We start from the raw sequence: 21,852 nt of genomic DNA on the forward strand, positions 1-21,852 counted from the left end.
TCCTGGTAGTAGTCTGCTATACTGTAACACTCTGTCCTGGTAGTAGTCTGCTATACTGTAACACTCTATCCTGATAGTAGTCTGCTATACTGTAACACTCTGTCCTGGCAGTAGTCTACTATACTGTAATACTCTGTCCTGGTAGTAGTCTGCTATACTGTAACACTCTGTCCTGGTAGTAGTCTGCTATACTGTAACACTCTGTCCTGGCAGTAGTCTGCTATACTGTAATACTCTGTCCTAGCAGTAGTCTGCTGTAATACAGTAGGGGGAGTGCTGCTCGGCGTGTGGTAATACAGTAAGGGGAGTGCTGCTCAGCGTGTGGTAATACAGTAGGGGGAGTGCTGCTCAGCGTGAGGTAATACAGTAAGGGGAGTGCCAATGTGTAAGTCGCTCTGGATAAGAGCGTCTGCTAAATGACTTAAATGTAAATGTAAATGTAATGCTGCTCAGCGTGAGGTAATACAGTAAGAGGAGTGCTGCTCAGTGTGAGGTAATACAGTAGGGGGAGTGCTGCTCAGCGTGAGGTAATACAGTAGGGGGAGTGCTGCTCAGCGTGAGGTAATACAGTAAGGGGAGTGCTGCTCAGCGTGAGGTAATACAGTAGGGGGAGTGCTGCTCAGCGTGAGGTAATACAGTAGGGAGAGTGCTGCTCAGCGTGAGGTAATACAGTAGGGGGAGTGCTGCTCAGCGTGAGGTAATACAGTAAGGGGAGTGCTGCTCAGCGTGAGGTAATACAGTAGGGGGAGTCCTGCTCAGCGTGAGGTAATACAGTAAGGGGAGTGCTGCTCAGCGTGAGGTAATACAGTAGGGGGAGTGCTGCTCAGCGTGAGGTAATACAGTAAGGGGAGTGCTGCTCAGCGTGAGGTAATACAGTAAGGGGAGTGCTGCTCAGAGTGAGGTAATACAGTAGGGGGAGTGCTGCTCAGCGTGAGGTAATACAGTAAGGGGAGTGCTGCTCAGTGTGAGGTAATACAGTAAGGGGAGTGCTGCTCAGCGTGAGGTAATACAGTAAGGGGAGTGCTGCTCAGCGTGAGGTAATACAGTAGGGGGAGTGCTGCTCAGCGTGAGGTAATACAGTAAGGGGAGTGCTGCTCAGCGTGAGGTAATACAGTAAGGGGAGTGCTGCTCAGCGTGAGGTAATACAGTAGGTGGAGTGCTGCTCAGCGTGAGGTAATACAGTAGGTGGAGTGCTGCTCAGCATGAGGTAATACAGTAGGGGGAGTGCTGCTCAGCGTGAGGTAATACAGTAGGTGGAGTGCTGCTCAGTGTGAGGTAATACAGTAGGGAGAGTGCTGCTCAGCGTGAGGTAATACAGTAGGTGGAGTGCTGCTCAGCGTGAGGTAATACAGTAAGGAGAGTGCTGCTCAGCATGAGGTAATACAGTAAGGAGAGTGCTGCACAGCATGAGTTAATACAGTAGGGGGAGTGCTGCTCAGCGTGAGGTAATACAGTAGGTGGAGTGCTGCTCAGCGTGAGGTAATACCGTTGGAGGGAGTGCTGCTCAGCGTGAGGTAATACAGTAAGGGGAGTGCTGCTCAGCATGAGGTAATACAGTAGGTGGAGTGCTGCTCAGCATGAGGTAATACAGTAGGGGGAGTGCTGCTCAGCGTGAGGTAATACAGTAGGTGGAGTGCTGCTCAGCGTGAGGTAATACAGTAGGGAGAGTGCTGCTCAGCGTGAGGTAATACAGTAGGTGGAGTGCTGCTCAGTGTGAGGTAATACAGTAAGGGGAGTGCTGCACAGCGTGAGGTAATACAGTAAGGGGAGTGCTGCTCAGCGTGAGGTAATACAGTAAGGGGAGTGCTGCTCAGCGTGAGGTAATACAGTAGGGAGAGTGCTGCTCAGCGTGAGGTAATACAGTAGGGAGAGTGCTGCTCAGCGTGAGGTAATACAGTAAGGGGAGTGCTGCTCAGCGTGAGGTAATACAGTAGGTGGAGTGCTGCTCAGCGTGAGGTAATACAGTAGGGGGAGTGCTGCTCAGCGTGAGGTAAAACAGTAAGGGAGAGTGCTGCTCAGCGTGAGGTAATACAGTAGGGAGAGTGCTGCTCAGCGTGAGGTAATACAGTAGGGAGAGTGCTGCTCAGCGTGAGGTAATACAGTAGGGAGAGTGCTGCTCAGCGTGAGGTAATACAGTAAGGGGAGTGCTGCTCAGCGTGAGGTAATACAGTAAGGGGAGTGCTGCTCAGCGTGAGGTAATACAGTAAGGGGAGTGCTGCTCAGTGTGAGGTAATACAGTAAGGGGAGTGCTGCTCAGCGTGAGGTAATACAGTAAGGGGAGTGCTGCTCAGCATGAGGTAATACAGTAAGGGGAGTGCTGCTCAGCGTGAGGTAATACAGTAAGGGGAGTGCTGCTCAGCGTGAGGTAATACAGTAAGGGGAGTGCTGCTCAGCGTGAGGTAATACAGTAAGGGGAGTGCTGCTCAGCGTGAGGTAATACAGTAGGGAGAGTGCTGCTCAGCGTGAGGTAATACAGTAAGGGGAGTGCTGCTCAGCGTGAGGTAATACAGTAGGTGGAGTGCTGCTCAGCGTGAGGTAATACAGTAGGTGGAGTGCTGCTCAGCGTGAGGTAATACAGTAGGTGGAGTGCTGCTCAGCGTGAGGTAATACAGTAAGGGGAGTGCTGCTCAGCGTGAGGTAATACAGTAAGGGGAGTGCTCCTCAAATTGAATGTTTCATGTGTTCTCTACACTCTCGCCCTCACAGGAACGTCCTCAGCGAATGCAGTCGGAGCATGGTAGTATAGAGCATGGTAGTATAGAGCATGGTAGTATAGAGCATGGCAGTATAGAGCATGGTAGTATGCATATTGAGAAACACTGTAGGTGTGTGTGTGTGTGTGTGTGTGTGTGTGTGTGTGTGTGTGTGTGTGTGTGTGTTTGTGTGTGTGTGTGTGTGTGTGTGTCTAGGTGTGTGTTTGCTTCAGTGGGTCGTTCAAAAAATAATAATACATTTAAAAGTTTTGTGGGTGGAAAACTCTTTGAAAGTCATGCTCACTGAAAATGACTGTCCAATAAGTTGCTTGGCTGCACGTCACTGTGGAGGAAATGTTAATGCCCGGCACTTTGGCAGCTTTACACTCATAACTCCTACTGGGCTTGACATGCATTTTAAATAGTAGGATACACTGTGACCTTTACAATTCTTATCATCAGATCCTCCTACAAGCCAATCAGGGGCTGGATGATCTCATATAGCAGCCTAAGTTCTATATATGTCAACAACTCTCTCTCCCTCTATCTCTCAAAAGTAGTGCACTATGTAGGGATTAGCAGCCCAGGGTTTTGGTCATTCACATCACAGAGAAGACATTATGAATACGCCAGTAATGTGGTGGTGATTATTCTCCTTCACTATGGGTCCCGAAGGAATAATATATTTTAATTAAAATATCCTACTCTAATTGCAGAAATCAATGGCCAGGACTTCTCTCTGGTAATGTCCCAAATGGCACCCTATTCCATATATAGCGCACTACTTTTAACCAGGGCCCATAGGGATCTTGTCAAAGGTAGTGCACTATACAGGGAATGGAGTGCTATTTGGGACCCATACTCTCACTAATACGTGATCTAATTAGCTGATTTGAGAACGATGACGTAGGGTGGCTATGGAACGATTATTTTCCAAGACACCGGAACACTTACCATTCCACTACTAACATCAAGTTAAAGTAAAATACATTGAACTACTCATTTAAATCTCTACCGAGCCACTTACCATTCCACACTTCTGATAAAGTAAGATCTAAAAGTAATGGAAAATGACTGGAAAATGGCATGTACTTAATAATGTATTATTATGGTAAAAGATACTGCTTGACCCCTTGTGACCTTTACTGTTTTAGTAATATAATTCATTGTTCTAACGACATGGAGCATTATCCCACTGAGGACAACGACATGGAACATTATCCCACTGAGGCCAACGGCATGGAACATTATCCCACTGAGGCCAACGACATGGAACATTATCCCACTGAGGCCAACGACATGGAACATTATCCCACTGAGGCCAACGGCATGGAACATTATCCCACTGAGGCCAACGGCATGGAACATTATCCCACTGAGGCCAACGGCATGGAACATTATCCCACTGAGGCCAACGGCATGGAACATTATCCCACTGAGGCCAACGGCATGGAGCATTATCCCACTGAGGACAACGACATGGAACATTATCCCACTGAGGCCAACGGCATGGAACATTATCCCACTGAGGCCAACGACATGGAACATTATCCCACTGGGGCCAACGACATGGAGCATTATCCCACTGAGGCCAACGACATGGAACATTATCCCACTGAGGCCAACGGCATGGAGCATTATCCCACTGAGGCCAACGGCATGGAACATTATCCCACTGAGGCCAACGGCATGGAACATTATCCCACTGAGGCCAACGGCATGGAACATTATCCCACTGAGGCTAACGCCATAGAGCATTATCCTACTGGGGCCAACGGCATGGAACATTATCCTACTTTAAGGAAAGAGGGGCTTCAGTATACTCACAGGCTGCGCGCACACACACGGCATACGCATATACACACACAAACACTTAAACGTTTTGTCATTTAGCAGACGTTCTTATTCAGAGCGACTTACAGTAAGTGCATTCATCTACACACACACACAAACAGAACTCACAGGCTGTAGAGTCAGCAGGAGTTCATTCAGAGGGTTGGTCAGGTTGGTGCCAAACACCATGAAGCCAGAAGTGATGCCAGCAGAGTGAAGAGCTTTGTCCAAACTGCAGAACAGAACAGACTAGTTTAGTTCTCTTCCAAGGAAATGATTGTTCACAGGCGCGTACATTCACAGACACAAACCATTTCACATTAGTTTAACAGCAGGTTACTATAACAGACACAAACCATTTAACATTAACAGCATGTTACTATAACAGACACAAACCATTTAACATTAGTTTAACAGCAGGTTACTATAACAGACACAAACCATTTCACATTAGTTTAACAGCAGGTTACTATAACAGACACAAACCATTTAACATTAACAGCATGTTACTATAACAGACACAAACCATTTAACATTAACAGCATGTTACTATAACAGACACAAACCATTTAACATTAGTTTAACAGCAGGTTACTATAACATACACAAACCATTTAACATTAGTTTAACAGCACGTTACTATAACAGACACAAACCATTTAATATTAGTTTAACAGCACGTTACTATAACAGACACACCATTTAACATTAGTTTAACAGCACGTTACTATAACAGACACAAACCATTTAACATTAACAGCATGTTACTATAACAGACACAAACCATTTAACATTAACAGCATGTTACTATAACAGACACAAACCATTTAACATTAACAGCATGTTACTATAACAGACACAAATCATTTAACATTAGTTTAACAGCATGTTACTATAACAGACACAAACCATTTAACATTAACAGCATGTTACTATAACAGACACAAACCATTTAACATTAACAGCACGTTACTATAACAGACACAAACCATTTAACATTAACAGCACGTTACTATAACAGACACAAAACATTTAACATTAACAGCACGTTACTATAACAGACACAAACCATTTAACATTAACAGCATGTTACTATAACAGACACAAACCATTTAACATTAACAGCATGTTACTATAACAGACACAAACCATTTAACATTAGTTTAACAGCATGTTACTATAACAGACACAAACCATTTAACATTAACAGCATGTTACTATAACAGACACAAACCATTTAACATTAACAGCACGTTACTATAACAGACACAAACCATTTAACATTAACAGCATGTTACTATAACAGACACAAACCATTTAACATTAACAGCACGTTACTATAACAGACACAAACCATTTAACATTAACAGCATGTTACTATAACAGACACAAACCATTTAACATTAACAGCATGTTACTATAACAGACACAAACCATTTAACATTAACAGCACGTTACTATAACAGACACAAACCATTTAACATTAACAGCATGTTACTATAACAGACACAAACCATTTCACATTAGTTTAACAGCATGTTACTATAACAGACACAAACCATTTAACATTAACAGCACGTTACAATAACAGACACAAACCATTTAACATTAACAGCATGTTACTATAACAGACACAAATCATTTAACATTAGTTTAACAGCATGTTACTGTAACAGACACAAACCATTTAACATTAGTTTAACAGCATGTTACTGTAACAGACACAAACCATTTAACATTAGTTTAACAGCATGTTACTATAACAGACACAAAGCATTTCACATTAGTTTAACCATGCATCATAAATCCATGTGAACTTTTATCAGATATGAGATATGACAGCACACTGAAACCCCTCTGGCTGCACTAACTACAATCACACTGTCAAAACCCTGCAACCTCTCTGGCTGCACTAACTACAATCACACTGTCAAAACCCTGCAACTACTCTGGCTGCACTAACTACAATCACACTGTCAAAACCCTGCAACCTCTCTGGCTGCACTAACTACAATCACACTGTCAAGACCCTGCAACTTCTCTGGCTGCACTAACTACAATCACACTGTCAGGACCCTGCAACTTCTCTGGCTGCACTAACTACAATCACACTGTCAAGACCCTGCAACTTCTCTGGCTGCACTAACTACAATCACACTGTCAGGACACTGCAACTTCTCTGGCTGCACTAACTACAATCACACTGTCAAGACCCTGCAACTTCTCTGGCTGCACTAACTACAATCACACTGTCAAGACCCTGCAACTTCTCTGGCTGCACTAACTACAATCACACTGTCAGGACCCTGCAACTTCTCTGGCTGCACTAACTACAATCACACTGTTAAGACCCTGCAACACTGTCAGGACCCTGCAACTACAATTACTACAGTTGACGTCTGTTTGAATCATGCGTCTTAGTAACAACACTGTCTGTGTTACTCATGAGTCTTAGTAACAACACTGTCTGTGTGACTCATGAGTCTTAGTAACAACACTGTCTGTGTGACTCATGAGTCTTAGTAACAACACTGTCTGTGTGACTCATGAGTCTTAGTAACAACACTGTCTGTGTGACTCATGAGTCTTAGTAACAACACTGTCTGTGTGACTCATGAGTCTTAGTAACAACACGGTCTGTGTTACTCATGAGCCTTAGTAACAACACTGTCTGTGTGACTCATGAGTCTTAGTAACAACACTGTCTGTGTGACTCATGAGCCTTAGTAACAACACTGTCTGTGTGACTCATGAGTCTTAGTAACAACACTGTCTGTGTGACTCATGAGTCTTAGTAACAACACTGTCTGTGTGACTCATGAGTCTTAGTAACAACACTGTCTGTGTGACTCATGAGCCTTAGTAACAACACTGTCTGTGTGACTCATGAGTCTTAGTAACAACACTGTCTGTGTGACTCATGAGTCTTAGTAACAACACTGTCTGTGTGACTCATGAGTCTTAGTAACAACACTGTCTGTGTGACTCATGAGTCTTAGTAACAACACTGTCTGTGTGACTCATGAGTCAGTAACAACACTGTCTGTGTGACGTGGGCCTGTACTATCTATACTAACTATTACTATTGTACCCAGAGACAGTAATACTTATGTGTTGTAGTAAATAAGAGTGACTCTGCATTACATTTTTATGGCAGGTTAGGTGTACATGTGTCTACTTACTTTGAAATGAACAGAGCAACAACAAACAGCAGAGCGAACAGGATGAAGAAAATTCCCAGCAGAATCTGAAGGAGAGACAGAGAGAGAAAGAGGGAGAGAGGAGGGAGGGAGAGAAAGAGAGGAGGGAGGGAGAGAAAGAGAGGAGGGAGGGAGAGAGAGAGGAGGAAGAGGGAGAGAAAGAGAGGAGGGAGGGAGAGGGAGAGAAAGAGAGGAGGGAGGGAGAGAGAGAGAGAGGAGGAAGAGGGAGAGAAAGAGAGGAGGGAGGGAGAGAGAGAGAGGAGGAAGAGGGAGAGAAAGAGAGGAGGGAGGGAGAGCGAGAGAGGAGGGAGGGAGAGAGAGAGGAGGAAGAGGGAGAGAAAGAGAGGAGGTAGGGAGAGAGAGAGAGAGGAGGAAGAGTGAGAGAAAGAGAGGAGGGTGGGAGAGAGAGACAGGAGGGAGAGAGGAGGGAGAGAAATAAAGAAGAGAGAGAAAGAGAGAAAGAAAGAGAAAAGGTGAGAGAAAGACAAGATAAAAGAGAGATGTTATGTTGTTGAAGGCATCAGTCACAAGGGAAGTGTTAGGTATTAATATCCTCCATGCTGTAGACTACATACAGAGGGGACTGAAACGTGTTACAATGGAAACTCATGGGCCTTCAGACTTTAACCTAAGGGTCATGTCATTTGTCAAAGCATGGCCATATGGACTGGCCGGGCACAGACTGCCACTGCTGCCAAAGGTGACGGGGAGGCGAAACAGAGGCCCAGACCAGTGTGTGTGTGTGTGTGTGTGTGTGTGTGTGTGTGTGTGTGTGTGTGTGTGTGTGTGTGTGTGTGTCTGTCTGTCTGTCTGTCTGTCTGCGTGTGTGTGTGTGCCTGTGTGTGTGTCTGTCTGTGTGTGTGTGTGTGTGTGTGTGTGTGTGTGTGTGTCTGTCTGCTCGCCAGCCTTCCAGTGGCGCTTCTGGCCTCAGGTCAGCTAAAAATGTCACTTACCAACTTTGGCCACAAGGGAAAATATACAGTCAAACACATATGCCAGATACAGACACCCCACAAAACACACACACACACACACACACGATGACATTGCTGAGCCCAATCACATCTGACAGCCTGTGTTAATCTTCTGAGTCTAACTGTGTCTCCTTCAGAAAATGCTGTCTCTCTGTGAACAACATGTAGTATCCCTGTAATAACCAAGGCTGTGTCCCACATGTAGGGTTGAAAAGGGTCGGAAACTTTCCGGGAAATTTTCCATGGGAAGTTAAGCCTGGGAATTTTGCTTAAATTCATCAAAAAACGTTTGCTTATAACAGTGAACCTTTTTTTTGTGGGATACACAAGGCAATTCTAGGTCTTGTGGCATATTTAGGTTAAACTATCCCCAATTCAATGGAATTGCAACCCTCTGCATGCACAGTGCATTTTCCATCACATGTGCAGTGCACTCTTCCATCACATGTTCAGATGATTCTCAATGTCTTGCACACTAATGAAATGCTATTGAGTCCACACTACTACACTGTCTGAGCCAAGGACTACATGCTTTCTGGTAAGTTTTGATTACAATACTGGGTGGGGTGAATACATTTTATATGACATACATTAATTTTGTTAACTAGTAAATAGTAGCCTACAGCAAAGTGTTTAAATCATTTCTAACTTGTTAACAATTTATGCAAGTTAGTTTTTTCTACCATGTGGGTTTTAGCTTGCTAACTGAGGAGTATTAATTCACCTGTTTCCATACATGTTTCATTTTAAACATTTATCTTATCTTACAAAGGACTTGTTTAATCTAACTGCTTAACTATTTATCTGTACATGGAATTGTACTATTTCTTTTTTTTACATTTTTTCCCCTGATCTTTCCAGGAAAATGCCAAGCCACTATATGATGTGTGGAGACATTTCACTGCAGCTAATGTAGAAGGAAAAGCTGTGTACATTTGCAAATACTGTGCCAAATCATATGTGAAGAATGCAACAAAGATGCAGAATCATCTGGCCAAGTGCATAAAGTTCCCTCAGCGCTCACAACAAGCAACCTCTGACAAAGGTCCTCCTACTTCTATTCGAGGTGAAAATGTTGAATCAGACACCTTATCGATAGCAACAGCTCATGGTCCTCCTGGAATCAGAAGTTTTGATGACTCAATGGAGGAACGTAGTCAGAGAAATGCTAATGAATGTCTTGCTCGAGCTGTGTATGCAACTGGTTCACCTCTAATGCTCACAGGCAATGTGTATTGGAAGAGATTTCTCAACGTTCTTCACCCAGCATACACCCCTCCAACCAGACATGCTTTATCTACTCATTTGCTGGTTGCAGAGTTCAACAGAGTTCAAGTGAAGGTCAAGCAAATCATAGAGAAAGCAAACTGTTTTGCAATCATCTCTGATGGGTGGTTGACTGTTCGTGGGCAAGGAATAATTAACTATATCATCTCCACCCCTCAACCAGTATTCTACAAGAGCACAGACACAAGGGACAACAGACACACCGGTCTCTACATTGCAGATGAGCTGAAGGCAGTCATCAATGACCTTGGACAACAGAAGATATTTGCACTGGTGACAGACAATGCTGCGAACATGAAGGCTGCTTGGTCTAAAGTGGAGGAGTCCTACCCTCACATCACACTGTGATGCTCATGCATTGAATCTGCTCCTCGAGGACATCATGGCACTGAAAACAATAGATACACTCTGCAAGAGAGCCAAGGAAAATGTTAGGTATATGAAGGGTCATCAAGTTATAGCAACAATCTACCTCACCAAGCAAAGTGAGTAGAATAAGAGCACCACATTCTGTTCTGAAATACATCAAAAAGCGTGAAGACTTCTGCCTGAAGCCCATACACACCACAGTGTACATGTTGGACCCCAAGTATGCTGGCAAGAGCATCCTGTCTGGTGCAGAGATCAACAAGGCCTATGGTGTCATCACTACCATGTCTCACCACCTTGGCCTGGATGAGGGAAAGGTTCTTGGCAGTCTGGCGAAGTACACTTCCAAGCAAGGGCTTTAGGATGTAGATGCAATATGGCAGTCGTGCTAACATATCTCATCAGCCACCTGGTGGAAGGGACTTTGTGGATCTGAGGCTCTTTCCCCCATTGCCTCCATCATCCTCCAAATCCCACCAACGTCAGCCACCTCAGAGCGCAACTGGTCCTTGTTTGGAAGCACACAACAAAGCACGCAATAGGCTGACCAATACAATGGTTGAAAAATTGGTGTCCATCCAGGCAAATTTGAGGCTTTTTGAGCCTGACAACAAGCAATCCAAGTTTCCACCTCGGAATATTCTCAAAAAATGTGCAACCCTACCCACATGGCACCCTAATCCACAACATGTAGTATCTCTGTAATAACCACAGCTGTGTCCCACATGGCACCCTAATCCCTATATAGTCCACCTCTTTTCACTAGGTCCCAGAGGGAATAGGGAGCCATTTAGGGTGCAGCCCCATCCCTTAGTGCACCAATCTCTCCTTCAGCACTACACCCCTGGTCTGTAGAAAAGATTCACCTGTCTGTCTGTCTGTCTGTCTGTCTGTCTGTCTGTCTGTCTGTCTGTCTGTCTGTCTGTCTGTGTGTCTGTGTGTCTGTGTGTCTGTGTGTCTGTGTCTGTGTGTCTGTCTGTGTGTCTGTCTGCCTGTGTGTGTGTGTCTGTCTGCCTGTGTGTCTGCCTGTGTGTGTGTCTGCGTGTGTGTCTGTCTGTCTGTCTGTCTGTCTGTCTGTCTGTCTGTCTGTCTGTCTGTCTGTCTGTGTGTGTCTGTCTGTGTGTGTCTGTCTGTGTGTGTCTGTCTGTGTGTGTCTGTCTGTCTGTCTGTCTGTCTGTCTGTCTGCCTGTGTGTGTGTCTGTGTGTGTGTCTGTGTGTCTGTCTGTGTGTGTGTCTGTGTGTCTGTCTGCCTGTGTGTCTGCCTGTGTGTCTGCCTGTGTGTCTGCCTGTGTGTCTGCCTGTCTGTCTGTCTGTCTGTCTGTCTGTCTGTCTGTCTGTCTGTCTGTGTGTGTGTGTGTGTGTGTGTCTGTCTGTCTGTCTGTCTGTCTGTCTGTCTGTCTGTCTGTCTGTCTGTCTGTCTGTCTGTCTGTCTGTCTGTCTGTCTGTCTGTCTGTCTGTCTGTCCGTCTGTCCGTCTGTCCGTCTGTCCGTCTGTCCGTCTGTGTCTGTGTGTGTCTGTCTGTCTGTCTGTGTCTGTCTGTCTGTGTGTGTCTGTCTGTGTGTGTCTGTCTGTGACTGTCTGTCTGTGTGTGTCTGTCTGTCTGTGTGTGTCTGTCTGTCTGTGTGTGTCTGTCTGTGTGTGTCTGTCTGTGTGTGTCTTCCTGTCTGTACGTTCAGCCTGCCCTTCCTTTTCTCTCCATATATTGATTGGCAGGGTATTGAAGAGAGATGGCCCTCGCCTACCATTATTTAATAGAGAGAGCGAGAGAGAGCGAGAGGTGCCTCCATCCCCTCTGTGATAATGACCAGACAGAATGTGTAGAGATGGCTTGGTCAGAGGGTTCATCTGTCTGGATCAGTCATATAGTCTTTCGTCTGCCTGGATTGCCAGATGGGTGGGGATCGTCATTATGGGACAAGTGAAATAGTTCCATTGTGCCAGACAAGCTCAGATAAAGTATTTGAAATGATTTGAAATAGTATTTGAAGCCAGGTCTGCTCTGCACTGGGATCAGGGCTTTATCTGTATCAGACAGGAGATGGTACCGGGAGGCTACTGTATGTTGGCAATGTCGTTATACCGTACTGTCTGTGTGTGTGTGTGTGTGTGTGTGTGTGTGTGTCTGTGTGGGTGTGTGGCAGGGTTGTGCTACAGTACAGTGTGTTTTCATTAGGAGTATCTCAGGTGCCGTGTATTCATTTCTTCAAACCATCCCTAAACCCCACCACAAGGCCTTTGGTCCGGCACAGAGGAGCAGATTAAACCCCACCACAAGGCCTTTGGCACGGCACAGAGGAGCAGACTAAACCCCACCACAAGGCCTTTGGTCCGGCACAGTGGATCAGACTAAACCCCACCACAAGGCCTTTGGCCTGGCACAGTGGAGCAGACTAAACCCCACCACAAGGCCTTTGGCCTGGCAGTGTGGAGCAGACTAAACCCCACCACAAGGCCTTTGGTCCAGCACAGAGGAGCAGACTAAACCCCACCACAAGGCCTTTGGCCTGGCACAGTGGAGCAGACTAAACCCCACCACAAGGCCTTTGGCCTGGCAGTGTGGAGCAGACTAAACCCCACCACAAGGCCTTTGGCCTGGCAGTGTGGAGCAGACTAAACCCCACCACAAGGCCTTTGGCCTGGCACAGAGGAGCAGTCTAAACCCCACCACAAGGCCTTTGGTCCGGCACAGAGGAGCAGACTAAACCCTTTGGCCCGGCACAGAGGAGCAGACTAAACCCCACCACAAGGCCTTTGGCCCGGGACAGAGGAGCAGACTAAACCCCACCACAAGGCCTTTGGTCCAGCACAGTGGAGCAGACTAAACCCCACCACAAGGCCTTTGGTCCAGCACAGTGGAGCAGACTAAACCCCACCACAAGGCCTTTGGCCCAGCACAGAGGAGCAGACTAAACCCCACCACAAGGCCTTTGGCCTGGCACAGTGGAGCAGACTAAACCCCACCACAAGGCCTTTGGCCCGGCACAGTGGAGCAGACTAAACCCCACCACAAGGCCTTTGGCCCGGCACAGAGGAGCAGACTAAACCCCACCACAAGGCCTTTGGTCCGGCACAGAGGAGCAGACTAAACCCCACCACAAGGCCTTTGGTCCGGCACAGTGGAGCAGACTAAACCCCACCACAAGGCCTTTGGCCTGGCACAGTGGAGCAGACTAAACCCCACCACAAGGCCTTTGGCCTGGCAGTGTGGAGCAGACTAAACCCCACCACAAGGCCTTTGGCCTGGCACAGAGGAGCAGACTAAACCCCACCACAAGGCCTTTGGCCTGGCAGTGTGGAGCAGACTAAACCCCACCACAAGGCCTTTGGTCCGGCACAGAGGAGCAGACTAAACCCCACCACAAGGCCTTTGGCTCGGCACAGTGGAGCAGACTAAACCCCACCACAAGGCCTTTGGCCCGGCACAGAGGAGCAGACTAAACCCCACCACAAGGCCTTTGGCCCGGCACAGTGGAGCAGACTAAACCCCGCCACAAGGCCTTTGGCCTGGCACAGTGGAGCAGACTAAACCCCACCACAAGGCCTTTGGCCTGGCAGTGTGGAGCAGACTAAACCCCACCACAAGGCCTTTGGCCTGGCACAGTGGAGCAGACTAAGCCCCACCACAAGGCCTTTGGCCTGGCAGTGTGGAGCAGACTAAACCCCACCACAAGGCCTTTGGCCTGGCAGTGTGGAGCAGACTAAACCCCACCACAAGGCCTTTGGTCCGGCACAGAGGAGCAGATTAAACCCCACCACAAGGCCTTTGGCCCGGCACAGAGGAGCAGACTAAACCCTTTGGCCCGGCACAGAGGAGCAGACTAAACCCCACCACAAGGCCTTTGGCCCGGCACAGTGGAGCAGACTAAACCCCACCACAAGGCCTTTGGCCCGGCACAGAGGAGCAGACTAAACCCCACCACAAGGCCTTTGGCCCGGCACAGAGGAGCAGACTAAACCCCACCACAAGGACTTTGGCCCGGCACAGAGGAGCAGACTAAACCCCACCACAAGGCCTTTGGTCCGGCACAGTGGAGCAGACTAAACCCCACCACAAGGCCTTTGGCCCGGCACAGAGGAGCAGACTAAACCCCACCACAAGGCCTTTGGCCCGGCACAGAGGAGCAACAGTCATTCTACAAGCTGAGCTGTATTGCAGTGTTGACACCAGCCTCTGAGACACACTTCAAGGCTGTCATTGTGTTCCTCTTTACATAGTGTTCTATTGGTGTGATGTCACATCTTCCAGGGAACGTTAGCTGCCAGGCAACACAATGTTAGTTACAGGAAGGTAGGCCAACAAATGTAGTTCATAGTTTATAGTTTTTAGTTTAAGTTTCTACATCTGTAACAAACAGTGATTGTTATTTTGAATCCTGCAAAATAGCGAGCTTGTGTTACCGAAAAGAGTAGGCATAAATGCTGAATTGTGCGCCATGGAACAAAGACATCTCCGCTATCTAGACTGAGGCTGTATTGAGGCTATATATCTGAGCATGGACTGGGGCCATCTATTAAACGTTAATGATCACTGCAACAGCCCCACACATGCAGATACAGCAGACTACCTGGAGCAAGGACAAGTGGTTACTGCTCTACATTCACCTCTACAGACAGACAGACAGCCTGGGTGGCTGAATAATACATCCTGGTGCATTTAGCTGGCTTCCTGTGTGGTGTTCATCTCATAATGGCACATTCTGACACACCAAGATGATACCAAGAAGCTGTTTCTGTCCAAGATCACCCACCGACTTCATACAGCAGGCACAGTATGGACATGCTGGTGGGCAGACATGAGTGGGTGTGAAGGTAAATGTTATTGTCTGAGGTGAAGTTACATGGTTATCAGCTAGGCTAATTAACTAATTATCAACCAATTAGTGAATTAGGCCTCATTAAAGTCTCTCTAGGCTCATTAGGGAAGCAGATGACAGTAAATACAGTCAAAATGCAATACAATAACATCCATCAAGATGAATGAATCAGATTGAGTTCACTAGGGTCACTCACAAACACGCCTGTCTGTCAATCATCCAAATGTATTTATGAAGCCATTTTAACACCAGTACTGGTTACGTAATGCTTTATAATGGCCTAGAACCCACAACGAGTAAGCAGCAGCAGACTGACAGACCGACAGACAGACAGACAGAAAGGTTGCAGAAAAGTACTGCTGTGACCGACACACAGACAGACACTAAGGCATTAAAGCAACCATAGGAGAAGAGAGTGCAGGGCTCTACGCTGGCCTTTTTAACAAGGAGCACGTGTGTGCCTATATTGAAAAATGGAAGCGCACACATTTAGGAGCACAATAAAAAACATTTCAGGTAATAAAGTTAGAATCCTTCATTTTTCTAGGCGCACTGGTGCTCCTAAATAAAATGTCCTGGTTGCACAGCAACATATTTAAGAGCATATGCAAGTAAAATGGTCGCACTGAAGAGACCTGGTGTGTGAGAGAAACAGAGACATACCGGTAGGTAACTCTGCTCTGGAATGATCCCTGCCTGGCACTTGGTGCTCCCAAAGAGCAAGAAGTAGCCGTTTGAGAGACAGACAGAAAACAGACAGACAGGTCACAAGAAAAGGTCCTTGATCCCATTCCAGTCACATTTCACCGCATTGATGTGATCAAACACATCTGGTGTAATATAATCTAACACGCCTGGTGTAATATAATCTAACACGCCTGGTGTAATATAATCTAACACATCTGGTGTAATATAATCTAACACGCCTGGTGTAATATAATCTAACACGTCTGGTGTAATATAATCTAACACGTCTGGTGTAATATAATCTAACACGTCTGGTGTAATATAATCTAACACATCTGGTGTAATATAATCTAACACGCCTGGTGTAATATAATCTAACACGCCTGGTGTAATATAATCTAACACGTCTGGTGTAATATAATCTAACACGTCTGGTGTAATATAATCTAACACGTCTGGTGTAATATAATCTAACACGTCTGGTGTAATATAATCTAACACGTCTGGTGTAATATAATCTAACACGTCTGGTGTAATATAATCTAACACGTCTGGTGTAATATAATCTAACACGTCTGGTGTAATATAATCTAACACGTCTGGTGTAATATAATCTAACACGTCTGGTGTAATATAATCTAACACATCTGGTGTAATATAATCTAACACATCTGGTGTAATACAATCTAACACGTCTGGTGTAATATAATCTAACACATCTGGTGTAATATAATCTAACACGTCTGGTGTAATATAATCTAACACGTCTGGTGTAATATAATCTAACACGTCTGGTGTAATATAATCTAAACACGTCTGGTGTAATATAATCTAACACGTCTGGTGTAATATAATCTAACACATCTGGTGTAATATAATCTAACACGTCTGGTGTAATACAATCTAACACGTCTGGTGTAATACAATCTAACACGTCTGGTGTAATATAATCTAACACGTCTGGTGTAATATAATCTAACACGTCTGGTGTAATATAATCTAACACGTCTGGTGTAATATAATCTAACACGTCTGGTGTAATATAATCTAACACGTCTGGTGTAATACAATCTAACACACTTGTGTAATATAATCTAACACGTCTGGTGTAATATAATCTAACACGTCTGGTGTAATATAATCTAACACGTCTGGTGTAATATAATCTAACACGCCTGGTGTAATATAATCTAACACGTCTGGTGTAATATAATCTAACACACCTGGTGTAATATAATCTAACACATCTGGTGTAATATAATCTAACACGTCTGGTGTAATATAATCTAACACATCTGGTGTAATATAATCTAACACGCCTGGTGTAATATAATCTAACACACCTGGTGTAATATAATCTAACACGTCTGGTGTAATATATTCTAACACGTCTGGTGTAATATAATCTAACACGTCTGGTGTAATATAATCTAACACGCCTGGTGTAATATAATCTAACACACCTGGTGTAATATAATCTAACACGTCTGGTGTAATATAATCTAACACGTCTGGTGTAATATAATCTAACACGCCTGGTGTAATATAATCTAACACGTCTGGTGTAATATAATCTAACACGCCTGGTGTAATATAATCTAACACGTCTGGTGTAATATAATCTAACACGCCTGGTGTAATATAATCTAACACGTCTGGTGTAATATAATCTAACATGTCTGGTGTAATATAATCTAACACGCCTGGTGTAATATAATCTAACACATCTGGTGTAATATAATCTAACACGTCTGGTGTAATATAATCTAACACGCCTGGTGTAATATAATCTAACACGTCTGGCGTAATATAATCTAACACGTTTGGTGTAATATAATCTAACACGTCTGGTGTAATATAATCTAACACGTCTGTGGAAACAGAGCAGCCAGAAGACTGGTAGGTACTGTAGCTCTGCACATGTCAGCAGTAGAAACAGAACAGCCAGAAGACTGGTAGGTACTGTAGCTCTGCACATGTCAGCAGTAGAAACAGAACAGACAGAAGACTGGTAGGTTCTGTAGCTCTGCACATGACAGCAGTGGAAACAGAACAGACAGAAGACTGGTAGGTACTGTAGCTCTGCACATGACAGCAGTGGAAACAGAACAGCCAGAAGACTGGTAGGTACTGTAGCTCTGCACATGTCAGCAGTAGAAACAGAACAGACAGAAGACTGGTAGGTACTGTAGCTCTGCACATGTCAGCAGTAGAAACAGAACAGACAGAAGACTGGTAGGTTCTGTAGCTCTGCACATGACAGCAGTGGAAACAGAACAGACAGAAGACTGGTAGGTACTGTAGCTCTGCACATGACAGCAGTGGAAACAGAACAGACAGAAGACTGGTAGGTACTGTAGCTCTGCACATGACAGCAGTGGAAACAGAACAGACAGAAGACTGGTAGGTACTGTAGCTCTGCTCATGACAGCAGTGGAAACAGAACAGCCAGAAGACTGGTAGGTACTGTAGCTCTGCACATGACAGCAGTGGAAACAGAACAGACAGAAGACTGGTAGGTACTGTAGCTCTGCACATGACAGCAGTGGAAACAGAACAGACAGAAGACTGGTAGGTACTGTAGCTCTGCACATGACAGCAGTGGAAACAGAACAGACAGAAGACTGGTAGGTACTGTAGCTCTGCACATGACAGCAGTGGAAACAGATCAGACAGAAGACTGGTAGGTACTGTAGCTCTGCACATGACAGCAGTGGAAACAGAACAGCCAGAAGACTGGTAGGTACTGTAGCTCTGCACATGACAGCAGTGGAAACAGAACAGCCAGAAGACTGGTAGGTACTATAGCTCTGCACATGACAGCAGTGGAAACAGAACAGACAGAAGACTGGTAGGTACTGTAGCTCTGCACATGACAGCAGTGGAAACAGATCAGACAGAAGACTGGTAGGTACTGTAGCTCTGCACATGACAGCAGTGGAAACAGATCAGACAGAAGACTGGTAGGTACTGTAGCTCTGCACATGACAGCAGTGGAAACAGATCAGACAGAAGACTGGTAGGTACTGTAGCTCTGCACATGACAGCAGTGGAAACAGATCAGACAGAAGACTGGTAGGTACTGTAGCTCTGCACATGACAGCAGTGGAAACAGATCAGACAGAAGACTGGTAGGTACTGTAGCTCTGCTCTTGGGCTTCCTGCTCATCGTTCCTGCCTGGTGCCTGGGCATACAGTAGATATATCTGCCATCTCATTACTGTGTAGATGTGAGTTTGGGGAGTGTCATTAGGACTGCCCCCCCTCGGTTAAAGACACACTGTTACAGAAGCTAGCCGGCTGCTTTAACGTTTCATTAGAGCTGGTGAATAAACAGTGGGCCTGTGGAGATGTAAACTGGGAGACGATGAACGGTGGGGAGGATTGTGACACGTGAACCAAGAGAGGGAAGTTGGAAGGCTTTCTATTCTATTCCATTTTATTATCTTCCATTCTACTCTGTCCTCAAAATGGAAACTATTAGAGAATGAATGGTGGGGAGGAGGAGTCTAACACATGAAGCATTGTGAAGACAGGTGGGTCGGAAGCATTAGAACAGTCAGGGGTCAACAGGGGAACTGTAGTGGGGTCGCCCCCAAAACAATGTAGAATAAGATACGGCTTTTTAGAAAGATCATTTGACTGAGTAAATTCATTTATTGGTTTTGTTTTCATTTTGATAAGAGATGAAAATGTAATGAATTGAAGGTTATTCGTTGCTGTAAAAATCAACATTTGTGTAATTAGATTTGGGGTGGGGTGGCGATAAATTCTGAAAAAGCCTGGTGAACACAGCCGGGTGAACACAGCCGGGTGAACACAGCCGGGTGAACACAGCCGGGTGAATACAGCCGGGTGAACACAGCCGGGTGAACACAGCAATTTTGACTTTATCTTGAATGAATCCCATAGCTAGCATATGGCTGGCTATCTTTCATTTGGACAGGTGTACATGTTTGTTGAAGTGTTGGATGTTCGGTAGTGACACGTCTTAAAAATACATGAAGATTGACCACCTTGCTCCCTCATTTTCTCCAGAATGCTTGCAGACAGACTACTCACCATGTGGCCATAGTGTGGAGAGGGTGCAATCCCATCAAAAGGTGGACAGCATTTTTTTGCGAAAGATGTTTAAAAATAAACAAAACTAATAAATAGATCAGCATTGTTAAATGTATTGATAGAACGACTCAAGATGTTGTAACGATATAATAGTGTTAAAAAAACATCTAAAATCATGAATTGCTTATTTTTCAAACCAGGTTAACGAGTCAGGGTTTGGGACAGCCACCTCTCAACAGAAATCAGTGTATAAACAATGCAGTTTAATTATATTAATGTAACGATACAGTGGGGGGAAAAAGTATTTGATCCCCTGCTGATTTTGTACGTTTGCCCACTTACAAAGAAATGATCAGTCTTTAATTTTAATGGTAGGTTTATATGAACAGTGAGAGACAGAATAACAACAACAACAAAAAATTATAAATTGATTTGCATTTTAATGAGGGAAAAAAGTATTTGACCCCTCTGCAAAACATGACTTACTACTTGGTGGCAAAACCCTTGTTGGCAATCACAGAGGTCAGACGTTTCTTGTAGTTGGCCACCAGGTTTGCACAAATCTCAGGAGGGATTTTGTCCCACTCCTCTTTGCAGATCTTCTCCAAGTCATTAAGGTTTCGAGGCTGACGTTTGGCAACTCGAACCTTCAGCTCCCTCCACAGATTTTCTATGGGATTAAGGTCTGGAGACTGGCTAGGCCACTCCAGGACCTTAATGTGCTTCTTCTTGAGCCACTCCTTTGTTGCCTTGGCCGTGTGTTTTGGGTCATTGTCATGCTGGAATACCCATCCACGACCATTTTCAATGCCCTGGCTGAGGGAAGGAGATTCTAACCCAAAATTTGACAGTTCATGGCCCCGTCAAATGATGTGGTGAAGTTGTCCTGTCCCCTTAGCAGAAAAACACCCCAAAGCATAATGTTTCCACCTCCATGTTTGACGGTGGGGATGATGTTCTTGGGGTTATAGGCAGCATTCCTCCTCCTCCAAACACGGCGAGTTGAGTTGATGCCAAAGAGCTCCAGGTCTCATCTGACCACAACACTTTCACCAGTTGTCCTCTGAATCATTCAGATGTTCATTGGCAAACTTCAGACGGGCATGTATATGTATTCTTGAGCAGGGGGACCTTGCGGGCGCTGCAGGATTTCAGTCCTTCACGGCGTAGTGTGTTACCAATTGTTTTCTTGGTGACGATGGTCCCAGCTGCCTTGAGATCATTGACAAGATCCTCCTGTGTAGTTCTGGGCTGAACCCTCACCGTTCTCATGATCATTGCAAAACCACAAGGTGAGATCTTGCATGGAGCCCCAGGCCGAGGGATATTGACAGTTCTTTTGTGTTTCTTCCATTTGCGAATAATCGCAACAAATGTTGTCACCTTCCCACCACGCTGCTTGGCGATGGTCTTGTAGCCCATTCCAGCCTTGTGTAGGTCTACAATCTTGTCACTGACATCCTTGGAGAGCTCTTTGGTCTTGGCCATGGTGGAGAGTTTGGAATCCGATTGATTGATTGATTGCTTCTGTGGACAGGTGTCTTTTATACAGGTAACAAGCTGAGATTAGGAGCACTCCCTTTAAGAGTGTGCTCCTAATCTCAGCTCATTACCTGTATAAAAGATACCTGGGAGCCAGAAATCTTTTTGATTGAGAGGGGGTCAAATACTTATTTCCCTCATTAAAATGCAAATCAATTTATAACATTTTTAAGATCCGTTTTTTTTATTTTTGTTATTCTATCTCTCACTGTTCAAATAAACCTACCATTAAAATTATAGACTGATCATTTCTTTGTCAGTGGGCAAACACACAAATACAAAATCAGCAGGGGATCAAATACTTTTTTCCCCCACTGTATATTTGTTATTGCCTCAGATTTAATTAGACCATATACTGACGTAAATTCATTTCCTAGTTTTTTTAGGGGTG

General features: G+C 45.1%; 1 protein-coding gene across 1 annotated transcript in view; it reads right to left on the reverse strand.

The window, feature by feature from the left end:
* Positions 1-21,852, reverse strand: part of LOC115152787 (probable lysosomal cobalamin transporter) — a 181,299-nt gene that overhangs the window by 57,432 nt on the left and 102,015 nt on the right. Inside the window, exons 11-12 of the mRNA XM_029697581.1 lie at positions 7,709-7,773; positions 4,656-4,758 (exon numbers count right to left, since the gene is read on the reverse strand). Of these exons, the coding sequence (XP_029553441.1) occupies positions 4,656-4,758; positions 7,709-7,773 (168 nt within the window). The remainder of the gene's footprint in view (positions 1-4,655; positions 4,759-7,708; positions 7,774-21,852) is intronic.

Source organism: Salmo trutta, chromosome 18 (assembly GCF_901001165.1).
Source record: "Salmo trutta chromosome 18, fSalTru1.1, whole genome shotgun sequence".
Lineage (NCBI taxonomy): Eukaryota > Metazoa > Chordata > Actinopteri > Salmoniformes > Salmonidae > Salmo > Salmo trutta.